The sequence below is a fragment of the Corythoichthys intestinalis genome, chromosome 2 (assembly GCF_030265065.1).
Source record: "Corythoichthys intestinalis isolate RoL2023-P3 chromosome 2, ASM3026506v1, whole genome shotgun sequence".
NCBI lineage: Eukaryota > Metazoa > Chordata > Actinopteri > Syngnathiformes > Syngnathidae > Corythoichthys > Corythoichthys intestinalis.
Window position 1 is genome coordinate 17,392,913 of NC_080396.1, and position 13,013 is coordinate 17,405,925.

General features: G+C 40.3%; 1 protein-coding gene across 10 annotated transcripts in view; it reads right to left on the reverse strand.

Moving 5' to 3' along the window:
• Positions 1 to 4,125: 4,125 nt before the first annotated feature.
• The window catches only part of LOC130906897 (myelin transcription factor 1-like), a 122,388-nt gene continuing 113,500 nt past the window's right edge, over positions 4,126 to 13,013 (reverse strand). For 7 of the 10 annotated variants that reach the window (XM_057821670.1, XM_057821652.1, XM_057821618.1 and 4 more), the window contains 2 exons: positions 10,524 to 10,667; positions 4,126 to 10,388 (listed from right to left, as the gene is read on the reverse strand). In XM_057821670.1, the coding sequence (XP_057677653.1) occupies positions 10,245 to 10,388; positions 10,524 to 10,667 (288 nt within the window). In that variant the 3' untranslated portion in view covers positions 4,126 to 10,244. The remainder of the gene's footprint in view (positions 10,389 to 10,523; positions 10,668 to 13,013) is intronic. The other 3 variants (XM_057821626.1, XM_057821608.1, XM_057821599.1) reach the window with 1 other exon arrangement.

The following is a 13,013-nucleotide window of genomic DNA, read 5'->3' on the forward strand; positions in this document are numbered from 1 at the left end:
CTGTATGGCCTTTTAATTGTGACAATGTAGAAATCCTATTGTTGAACCGATCTACAGTTTTTCCTGCGTTGTGTTAAAAGCTCACCAACCAGTATGTGATGTCTATAGACCCTACTCACATGACGTCACAACCACGCCCCCGCGCCATATTGTCCATCAACTCGTCGTGTTGATGCATTACCGCTACGTAAATTCCTCCTGTTATGGCGTGTTTTTCTGCTCGTTAACATTAATAATCAAAAGGGTGAAGGCGTGTGTGGCGGTCGGTTGCAATAACAGAGAAGATAGACGGAGAGACTTGAAGTTCTACCGTATTCCGAGAGACCCGGAGAGGAGAGCAAGATGGACTGCTGCAATTCGACGAGAAAACTGGGCTCCAAACGATTACCACAGATTATGTAGTAGTCATTTTATATCTGGTAAGATGCATTTAATATATATTTAGAGGGTTTTGGGCTGAGAACCACAATTAAGATCATTGCTAGGCTAATCGCCGACAACATACCGTTTCAAATTCAAGATGCTTATTTCTTCCACCATCTTTATTTTTTGAATAATACTTAGCTGGTAACAAGTGAAAGAAGCTGGCCTCGTCTACGGATCATCGGTTAAACAGGGGTGTCCAAACTTTTTGCAAAGGGGGCCAGATTTGGTGTGGTAAAAATGTGGGGGGCTACCTGGGCTGATTTACGTAGAACAATACATTTAAAGAAATTTTAGCAAGCCCTTCTGTGTGTCACATTTGCTTTATTAATATTATTTTTAATTCATAATTTCAACAATCTCGCCTTTGTGGCGTTCTGTTTCGACCCTCGGGCTCTTGCGAAATACTGCTGCTGTGAAATTAAATTAGCTTCAAGTTGCTTTAATTTCTCGTTGCGTATCTTCCGCGACTGTCTCTTTGCAAATGAGGCACACAGTTGTGTATTTTATTGAAGAAATAGTCCAATATGCACCTATCCTTGACGCATCGCAGTCAACTTTTTTTTATTGATTGTAGCCATTTTAGAAAATTGGAAGGGTCACACGGGGTAATGTTGCTTAGAGTGCTGCTCTTAAAGTTTTTCAAAGTTTCAGAGTTTCTGTGGACAAGATAGTTGTAGATATCAGGGTAGCAGATGTCAGGCAGAGACGGCGAAGACAGCGGGTCGAAAAACATCGATTTAGGCATCAAATATGGATCTGGCGAATGGATAAACTGAAGCTTTTCCACATAATGCCTTTTATGCAACGCATCCAATGAGTTTACAGCGTCGGATAACACCGGGGCTTCCATGAATTGCTCTATAAACTGCACGACTAATTGAAACCATTGAGAATACGGCTAAACAATGACGGACAATATGGCGGCCGGATACAGCGACACGTCATTTTGTGACGTCGGTGAGTAGGGTCTATACTGATCAAGTTTCGTGAAATCAAATTCAAAAGCCACAAAACAGAAAGAATAGAACGGTCCTTGTCTATGATTCTTTATTTGCGTCTTTCATAGAGAACATTTAAAATGATTCATACGCCCACAACAACTGACATCACTTCTCTGGGTTAGAACACTGACACAAAAACATGGGAACATGTACACAAGTACACAAACACACAGTCACAACTTCGGCCGAACTACAGTGATTCACTTAAATAATAATAATAAAAAAGGCAATCATATTTGAAAACCGTAAAGAAAAACGTCCCCGAGGACACACAGCCAAGGCCTGTCCCACTTTATAAAATGGTGCAGTAGCAAAGGAACAACCACATCTACAAAAGTAACAAAAAGTACCATACAATCTATTATTGTGGAAGTGCTTGTAAGTTTGGAAGTTTTGCACTTATCTAAAATGCCTAGAAAATCACCAGTAAAAATAGCTCATCTCTGTAAAAATGTACTAGCAGGACAAGCCTTGACTGTGGATGCATTTTCTTTTGTCAGAAACTATTTTTTTTTAAACCAATTGTTTCCAATACAACAACTATAACACTGTTTCATCTTAATATAAATATGTACAGACTTCCACTTGTTTCAAAATAATGCCCTGCACACTGATGCGGTATCTAAGGATGGTGGATTTTGTTTATATTTGTTTTTTTTTTTCTTTATTTACTGTAATTCCTTCACAGCGACTGTCCATGCAGTTTGGTACCGTACCTGAATCAACAGATAAAATCACAGTTTCTTTTGCCTGAACAAAAAAGTTTGCCTGTATGTCATTGTTATAATACCTCAAGTAAAGAGATTCAGTCCAAACTGCGTTGCGGTGTTTCAACCAGTGTAAACATATAATTATTTTTGAATGGGTAGCATGAGAAAGGCACACATGATAAGACCACACGGCTTTAAACTACAATGGGAGGGAGTGGGGTGGATGGGTCACTTTTGGTTTTAGTCAGCATTAATGAAATGGGGCCACACAAACTTGGTCGTTTTGTTCCTTCAGGTCCACACTGCATTTTTATTTGTCTTTGAACACGCTGCTGGATTTTGGCTGGTTTCCCTGAAAGTGCGTATATATGAAAAGGGGGGAAAAAGAGGTGGTGATATAGTGGGCATTGTTTTTAAAAGACCTTTCCGCATCTACAGTGCCTTGCAAAAGTATTTGGCCCCCTTGAACCTTGCAACCTTTCGCCACATTTCAGGCTTCAAACATAAAGATATAAAATTTTAATTTTTTGTCAAGAATCAACAACAAGTGGGACACAATCGTGAAGTGGAACAAAATTTATTGGATAATTTAAACTTTTTTAACAAATAAAAAACTGAAAAGTGGGGCGTGCCATATTATTCGGCCCCTTCACTTTCAGTGCAGCAAACTCACTCCAGAAGTTCAGTGAGGATCTCTGAATGATCCAATGTTGTCCTAAATGACCGATGATGATAAATAGAATCCACCTGTGTGTAATCAAGTCTCCGTATAAATGCACCTGCTCTGTGATAGTCTCAGGGTTCTGTTTAAAGTGCAGAGAGCATTATGAAAACCAAGGAACACACCAGGCAGGTCCGAGATACTGTTGTGGAGAAGTTTAAAGCCGGATTTGGATACAAAAAGATTTCCCAAGCTTTAAACATCTGAAGGAGCACTGTGCAAGCCATCATATTGAAATGGAAGGAGCATCAGACCACTGCAAATCTACCAAGACCCGGCCGTCCTTCCAAACTTTCTTCTCAAACAAGGAGAAAACTGATCAGAGATGCAGCCAAGAGGCCCATGATCACTCTGGATGAACTGCAGAGATCTACAGCTGAGGTGGGAGAGTCTGTCCATAGGACAACAATCAGTCGTACACTGCACAAATCTGGCCTTTATGGAAGAGTGGCAAGAAGAAAGCCATTTCTCAAAGATATCCATAAAAAGTCTCGTTTAAAGTTTGCCACAAGCCACCTGGGAGACACACCAAACATGTGGAAGAAGGTGCTCTGGTCAGATGAAACCAAAATTGAACTTTTTGGCCACAATGCAAGACGATATGTTTGGCGTAAAAGCAACACAGCTCATCACCCTGAACACACCATCCCCACTGTCAAACATGGTGGTGGCAGCATCATGGTTTGGGCCTGCTTTTCTTCAGCAGGGACAGGGAAGATGGTTAAAATTGACGGGAAGATGGATGCAGCCAAGTACAGGAACATTCTGGAAGAAAACCTGTTGGTATCTGCACAAGACCTGAGACTGGGACGGAGATTTATCTTCCAACAGGACAATGATCCAAAACATAAAGCCAAATCTACAATGGAATGGTTAAAAAATAAACGTATCCAGGTGTTAGAATGGCCAAGTCAAAGTCCAGACCTGAATCCAATCGAGAATCTGTGGAAAGAGCTGAAGACTGCTTTTCACAAACATTCTCCATCCAACTGAGCTCGAGCTGTTTTGCAAGGAAGAATGGGCAAGAATGTCAGTCTCTTGATGTGCAAAACAGATAGAAACATACCCCAAGCGACTTGCAGCTGTAATTGGAGCAAAAGGTGGCGCTACAAAGTATTAACGCAAGGGGGCCGAATAATATTGCACACCCCACTTTTCAGTTTTTTGTTAAAAAAGTTTAAATTGTCCAATAAATTTTGTTCCACTTCACGATTGTGTCCCACTTGTTGTTGATTCTTGACAAAAAAATTAAATTTCATATCTTTACGTTTGAAGCCTGAAATGTGGCAAAAGGTTGCAAGATTCAAGGGGGCCGAATACTTTTGCAAGGCACTGTATAACAGTAGTAATGAAACTCCTGACTCCACTACTTAATGTAAATAAGCAAAATAGCAGTGAGTGGGCACAGAACCAGCTCCCTTAGGCTACTGCGGCTGACGTTTTTTTGAGAATGTTACGCTTTAACGGCCTCGCTGATAAATCATTTACATACCTCGCTTGACAATTTCATCAAGCAATTTAAAAGGGGTCATGCCATATCAAATAAGGTGGGAGAACATTCACAGTGTTGGGTAGTATTGTCGTGCATTTTGCCAGGGAGAGAGCGAGAAAGTGAGGGACTACTTTGTTAACCAAATGCATCCAAACCCTCTTTCCCGAGGAAAGGTTACGCAAGACATGAAGAGAAGGGAGACTGGGAGGGCGGGTCACAAAAAGCTTTGACATTCTTTTGAGTGATGGACTCATATTTATGCAACAAACACTTCCAAAAGAGAACGATTGTGCAGCCTGGCAAATCAATTTTCCACTCCCACACACTATGCCTTCTTGCTTAGTGCCCCAGGCCTCAGCTGACTGCTGACCTGTTGTGTCATTCTGCTGAGACACAAACTCAGATAGCAGCCTCTCTCTAGTATTTTTTTTTTGTATATATTTTTCTTTAGGGAGGGGGAGCTGAAAGAGTTTTGCTTCCTTCAATATTTCTGACAGCACAGGCCACAGAGTGAAGGAGGCGGCTTGTTTTTGCACCAAAAAGGATTCAAATGCTGGCATTTTCAACAGTTCATCAGAAAGTGCACATAGGACTTCCATTCTACATTGGCTAGAAGCACACTGACAACATGCCTTTGACATCAGTTACACACAGGGATCATATTGTACACCACAGGAAGCTGCGACAAAGCACTCAGAAGGCAGGTTTAACACTTAAAACTCACCCACTTGCTTGTTTCAACATTAAAGAGGACCAGCTGGCAGTAACCAGTAACAATACAGTGACTGCACAACATAGCCAAACACTATGTGCAGAACATTATTTGGAGCCATCTTTCCCCCTCACCCCTCATTTTCCATTATAACTCTACAGGGACTTACATGACACTTAAAAAATAAAGAGCCAAACATCAAGTATCGATCTCAGATTTAGTACAACATACAGGCAGGAGATGTTTTTTTTTTTTAGCATCTCCAGATTAAGGACGGGGAAAAAAATAAAGCGGGCGGAGTGGAACTGTAACGTATAACATTGCCTAATTGCCTTCGACTCGAGCGAGTGTTGGATTTAAAGCCACAGTTGAGCGGATCATAGTGTAACTGACTCCTATTGATAACAGCCTTCACATCTCTTTTAGACAGCAAGTGATGCTTTGATAAGGAGTAGAAGCGTAAGTCCACAATTACACTGGAAAAATATATGTATGTTTATATTCATATATATAGCATTTTTAAAATCTATTTATACAGAATGAATATATAGTGTACTTAGGGCCACCTTGGCTGAGAAATAAAGGCATTTGAAACAATCACCACTCTCTTGATGCCATGGTCTTCAGGACCAGACAGAGCATTGAAGAAATGCCAAGAATCTGGAAATAAAAGTATTTTTTTTTCCTTTTTCTTTTAGTGGCACTTTGTGCATCAAAAAATTAAACATCTACAGTAAGGCTACAAGGGTGTGTATTTTTTTTTTGTGTGTGTGTCAAAACGGATACTACAGTTTGCTCTGTGTATGTGTGTACGTGTGTTTGAAAGCCAACCTGATGCATCAAAAGACAAATAATACTAAAAAAATTCCCAATGCGTTGTGTACGCAACTATAGTACAGTGGGGCAAATAAGTATTTAGTCAACCACCAATTGTGCAAGTTCCCCTACTTGAAAAGATTAAGAGAGGCCTGTAATTGTGAACATGGGTAAACCTCAACCATGAGAGACACAATGTGAAAAAAAACAACCTGAAAATCACATTGTTTGATTTTTAAAGAATTTATTTCTAAATTAGAGTGGAAAATAAGAATTTGGTCACCTACAAACAAAGATGGAATGCATTACAATCGAACTACGTCCTATATGGTATACTGGGGACGGGTTTCAATAAGCATCGGCTTCTCCCGTCAGCCCTTTTCTTTTCGGGTTGAATTAATTGTAAACACGTATGAATGTTGTATGTTTGGATTTGTCATGCCTGAAGGAAAAATAAAAAAAAAATTTTTTAAATTAAAAAAGGAAAGATTTCTGGCTGTCAAAGAGGTCATTATCCGTATAAAAGACACCTGTCCACAATCTCAGTCAGCCACACTCCAAACTCCACTATGGCCAAGACCAAAGAGCTGTCGAAGGACAGCAGAGACAAAATTGTAGACCTGCAATAGGTAAAACGCTTGGTGTAAAGAAATCAATTGTGAAAGCAATTATTAGAAAATTGAAGACATACAAGACCACTGATAATCTCCCTCGATCTGGGGCTCCATGCAAGATCTCACCCCGTGGCGTCAAAATGATAACAAGAACGGTGAACAAAAATCCCAGAACCACACGGGGGGACCTAGTGAATCACCTTCAGAGAGCTGGGACCACAGTAACAAAGGCTACTATCAGTAACACAATGCGCCGCGAGGGACTCAAATCCTGCACTGCCAGACGTGTCCCCCTGCTGAAAAAAGTACACGTCCAGGTCCGTCTGCGGTTCGCTAGAGAGCATGTGGATGATTCAGAAGAGGACTGAGAGAGTGCGTTATGGTCAGATGAAACCAAAATAGAACTTTTTGGTAGAAACACAGGTTCTCGTGTTTGGAGGAGAAAGAATACTGAATTGCCTCCGAGGAACACCATACCCACTGTGAAGCATGGGGGTGGAAACATCATGCTTTGGGGCTGTTTTTCTGCAAAGGGACCAGGACGACTGATCTGTGTAAAGCAGGGGTGTCCAAACTTTTTGCAAAGGAGGCCAGATTTGGCGTGGTAAAAATGTGGGGGGCCGACGTCCTTTACGTAGAACAACATATTTAAGCAAAATTTAGCTAGCCATTCAGTGTGTCACATTTGTTTTATTATTTTTTAATGAATAATTTCAACAATCTCCCAACTAGCCTTTGTGGCGTTCTCTTTCGACCCTCAGGCTCTAGCGAAATACTACTGCTGTGAAATTAAACTAGCTTCAAGTTGCTTCAATTTCTCACTGCCTATCTTCCCTGTAATCTTGTCGTACATGTCAGCGTGTCTTGTTTGGTAATATCGCCTCTTTAAAATCTTCAAAAACAACTGTTTCTTTGCAAATGAGGCAAGACACAGTTGTTGCGTATTTTAGTGAAGAAATAGTCCAATTTCCACCTATCCTTGAAGCGTCGGCCGTCACTTTTGTTGTTGTTGATTGCCGCCATTTTAGAAAATGAAAGTAATGGGTCACACGGAAAAATAAGGTCCTAATGAAACCTTTTTTTTTCAAATTTGTAAAACGAAATGTCAAAATGAATATGTGTAATAAGGGCTCTAATATCTATAACCCATGCTATTTCATGTTTTTTTTTTTCATGGAACCAGCAGATGCATGTGTTGACTTGCATCCATCATTTTTTTTTTTCAAAAAGAAATGTCAAAATTCTATATTAATCTCAAAATCATGAAATTTTAGGTGTATCAAATGTACATTTGGCGATAAAGGGTTAAAGTGCTGCTGCCTTTTAGTAGGTACAGTGGGGAGGACAAGTATTTGATACACTGCCAATGGGAAAACCCATTGGCAGTGTATCAAATACTTGTTCTCCCCACTGTAAATGAGGAGCAGCATTTCGTGTGTAAGCTACTTCATATGCTGTTTGCAGTACTGCTGACCAATTTATTAAGTCTGTGTGCGGGCCAGATGTTATTGATTTTATGACAGAGGCTGGGGGCCGGATGAAATTTAACCACGGGCCGCATTTGGCCCCCAGGCCGGACTTTGGACATGCCTGGTGTAAAGGAAAGAATGAATGGAGCCACGTATCGAGAGATTTTGAGTGAAAATCTCCTTCCATCAGCAAGGGCATTGAAGATGAGACGTGGCTGGGTCTTTCAGCATGACAATGATCCCAAACACACAGCCAGGGCAACAAAGGAGTGGCTTCGTAAGAAGCATTTCAAGGTCCTGGAGTGGCCTAGCCAGTCTCCAGATCTCAAACCCATAGAAAATCCGTGGAGGGAGTTGAAAGTCCATGTTGCCCAACGACAGCCCCAAAACCAAAATACCAACAACAGTGTGTGAAAAGCTTGTGAAGAGTTACAGAAAATGTTTGGCCTCTGTTATTGCCAACAAAGGGTACATAACAAAGTATTGAGATGAACTTTTGGTATTGACCAAATACTTATTTTCCACCATGATTTGCAAATAAATTCTTTAAAAATCAAACAATGATGTTTTCTGGGTTTTTTTTCCCACATTCTGTCTTTCATGGTTGAGGTTCACCCATGTTGACAATTACAGGCCTCTCTAATATTTTCAAGTGGGAGAACTTGGACAATTAGTGGTTGACTAAATACTTATTTGCCCCACTGTATATGACAAGAGATTTGGGCTGAGTTTTGTGAACTGCTACAAAACGCTTGGGGAGGTCACTTTTTTCAATTCCCTTGGTTTTCTGTCAAAGAAGCAAATATGAGCTGGCATTTACAAGACAAAGAACAGACAGCAACACAACAGTGATTGCTCTCAGTTTTTTGAATCAGCTGCTGGCATTCCTGCACACTTAGGCCTAAGTCATCAAACAATACCTGTGCTGATTTTTTTTCTTTATTTTAATATTATCAGTGGATTTTTAAGACTACTCAGACTCATCAGTCACATCACGCACATAAATAACAAAATAAATATACAGCCATTACTCAATTTCTTTCATATTAAATAAATAATAAATACATATTTGACTTTTTTCCAGTAGTGTTTCGGAACATATCAGTACCAGAAAGAACATAAAAAAAAAAGAAAAACAAATAAACATAATTGGGAAAAGAAAAACAAATATGCAAAAGGTTTCTTTTTTGTTATAAAACATTTGTTTTAAAAAGTACTAAAAAAAATATGCCTCGTCGTTTATCTATAAAGATTCTCAAAATATCGATGTAAGACATCTGCAAATCACTTCCATATTAATCAGTAAAGATGCATTGTTTTTGTGTTACAAAGTCAATAAATAAATTGCTTCAAATAAATAAACCTCAATAACATAAGTGTCAATAAGTTACAATTTAAAAGTTCACAAATTTAAATAATCCATATATAACAATAATTATTGTACCACAAAACTAGTCATTGAAATGAAGTGCAATTCCTATGTTGATATAAATACTATTGATATGACTAACTTCAGTTGAAATGTGTGCACACTATGACTAAGCGCGTTTCTGTTTTTTGAAACAATGAAACAAAAGTTGTTTATCTGCTGCTGTTTAACTGGAATCAATCAGTCGTCGCATGAAGAAAGAACACAACTTGCGCTGGTCCTGGATCAGCCTGCCACTCGACTTTGTCCACAACTCGGGATCAACATGGCGTTGACTCCTTTTGCTGTGGTTGTAACTCAAAGCAAACACACATTGAGTTTAGTGCATGCTCCATATTGCTGGGTTGTGTGTATTTGTGTGTGGTCGCTGGGCTGTTAAGAGCTGGTGAACACAAACGAACCTGCCACAGTGAATGCTACACTAAAAATATTTGACTCGTCTTCCTTTCAGAGTCTGCCATTCATGTTTCAAGCGATTCAAAAGTAACAAACAAACAACAAAACGGAAAAAAAAAGGATCATCTGGGCAACAGTGAAATTGTCCTCAAACACATTTTAGGACAAAGGAGTTATATGAGTAACTATTCAGCATACTGAACGCCCCGGACAGAGTGGCTTTCATAGTTTTAGTCTTCTTTTCCATCCATTCTGCCTGAAGAATTCCTTTTTTCTTCACACCTTCACTGATTCCAGAAGCAGCATGATGGGGATTTTGGTCCACGTCCTTTTTCTGCTCACAGATTGCTCCCTGGGTTGTGTTTATTTAAATAACCTGAATTCCCTTTTTTGTTGTTTTTGATTTATATTATTTGATGTATTTCAATATAGCTGTGACCCTCACGTTGGATCTTCTCTCAGACTTTGATGCCTTTCACAGCTTTGTTGATGCTCTCCAGTAGAGCCTTGTTTTCGGGGCTCTGGAAGCAGTCTTTGTTGGTGTACATGTCGGTCAGGGTGCTCACATAGCTGTCGAAGTTCTGCTCCGTGATGGGCTCCTGCTGTGGTGCAAACGACAACCAGCTCAACAACTGACACCGTCCTGGATGGCACGGGAGCTAGCTTCTTGAGCCATTACACTCAAGTCCTTACAGGTGTGGCTGCGTGCGCATTTGCGTGTGTGAGTAAGAACTCACCATGTGTGGTACACGTATGTTTGCCAGGCTGCGGATGAGGGCCCGGCTCAACCCGGACAGCTCCATGAAAAGAGCCTCGTTCTGCTCCTCGATCATCTTGTTCTCATGCTCGATACTCTTCAAATTCTTTTCCATAGACGTGATCTGCAAAACATCGTCGACCATGTTATCTTGTGCTCATTCAACACAATTAGATCAGATGAGGTTTCTTTCTGTGATGATCAGTGTTGTTAATTTTACTTTAAAAAAGTAATTAATTACAGTTACAAATTACTTCTCCCAAAAAGTAATTGCGTTAGTAACTCAGTTACCTGAATGTAAGACTAATTAGTTACTTGGCAAAGTAACTAGTGATAATTTTCATGTATTTTTTTCTCAAAAAAAAAAAAAAAAAAATCACACAATGTGAAGTTTAAAGGGTTTTGGTGACAATTGGCCCTAGCCCAATTCTTTACCCTCCACTTAACTAGACACAAGGGTATTGCGATAACTACATTCTAACCTTTGCTATGTGTAGAAGTCATTTAAAGTTGTGAATCAACCGTTAAAGTTGTTAAAATTGCTCCCGTTATTGCATTAGTTCCCTTCTGTCTACTTTCCACAATCAACATGTGTAAGTTTTAAAACTGTTTCATCATTTACAGATAGATTTAAGTCAAGATTTTGCAGATTTAGGAGCATTTTAAAATATAATTAAAAAAAAGTTACTTAGGTTAGCTAGGAAGGATCTCTACGTCAGAGCCTTCCTGCGAGGTTTACTGCTTTAAGATGGCGGCTGTTTACTAACACATGTAGTCCTTAAAACGTGTTGCCAATGCAGCCGTGTCTGTCATTTGCATCTAGTTCTATAATATGTGATATCTACCGTATCATGTGGGCGTAGTTTGTAGGCTATGGCTACACTCAGGTATTATTGGAGCCACCTAGCATCGCGTTTGCAACGGCGTCTTCCCCACTCCTCCTCTGCTCTCTCGTCTCCGTGAGTCCGTCTCTCTCAGACTTCAAGAAAGCAGTCTGAGATGATTCCAGATTTATGAAATGGCACATTATCCTGCTGAAAGTAGCCATCAGAAGTTGGGTACATTTTGGTCATAAAGGGATGGACACGGTCAGCAACAATACTCAGGTAGGCTGTGGCGTTCCAACGATGCTCAATTGGTACCAAGGGGCCCAAAGAGTGCCAAGAAAATATTCCCTACACCATTACACCACCACCACCATGGATCCATGCTTTCATGTTGTTGACGCCAAATTCTGACCCTAGCATCCGAATGTCGTAGCAGAAATCGAGACTCATCAGACCAGGCAACGTTTTTCCAATCTTCTAATGTCCAATTTTGATGAGCTTGTGCAAATTGTAGCCTCAGTTTCCTGTTCTTAGCTGAAAGGAGTGGCACCCGGCGTGGTCTTCTGCTGCTGTATCCCATCTGCCTCAAAGCTCTTCTGCCTACCTTGGTTGTAACGGGTGGTTATTTGAGTCACGGTTGCCTTTCTATCAGCTCGAACCAGTCTGGCCATTCTCCTCTGACGTCTGGCATCAACAAGGCATTTCCGCCCACAGAACTGCCGCTCACTGGATATTTTTTCTTTTTCGGACCATTCTCTGTGAACCCTAGAGATGGTTGTGCGTGAAAATCCCAGTAGATCAGCAGTTTCTGAAATACTCAGACCAGCCCTTCTGGCACCAACAACCATGCCATGTTCAAAGTCACTCAAATCATCTTTCTTCCCCATACTGATGCTGGGTTTGAACTGCAGGAGCTTGTCTTAAACCATGTCTACATGCCTAAATGCACTTAGTTGCCGCCATGTGATTGGCTGATTAGAAATTAAGTGTTAACGAGCAGGTGGACAGGTGTACCTAATAAAGTGGCCGGTGAGTGTGTGTATGTATGATGAGCGGCGAGACGTCCAACACATCCGCTCATTGGTTAAAAGCAGTGAGTACTTACTATTTGTGTTGTGTTTATTGAGTCTTTTATTACGGTACCTTTTCATTGCATCAAAATACTTTTTGCATGTATTTCCCTCTCATACTTTTAAGCATTGTGTTTTCTTGTGGTAGCTTAAAAGCAGATTGTTGATCGGTTGACCACATTAGTCACGTAGCATATTTAAACCACCCTTATTTGATCAAAACAAGCTGAAAGTGCACGGTAGTACTTTGGGTGTCAAATTCGCCTCTTATAGCATGTTTCATGGGTGTAGCACATTTTGGCAGAACCTTTTTTCCCTATTCTAGTCTCGTCTCATCTTGTCTTTCCTGTTCATTTTGCTTTTGCTGCTCATTTTGTGAAATTTCAGCAGTGCTGTCATGCTCATTAATGTCCCTGTCAGGTTCAAATTGAAAGGGTTGAACAGATGACATGTTTATGTAGCTAAAGTCATACTCTGGAAGCCCGTCAGCATAACCATGTGACGTCACCATCCTGCGACGTCAACAACAATGGCGACCAACTAGTTAAACTAATTTTACAAATTGTATAAAAA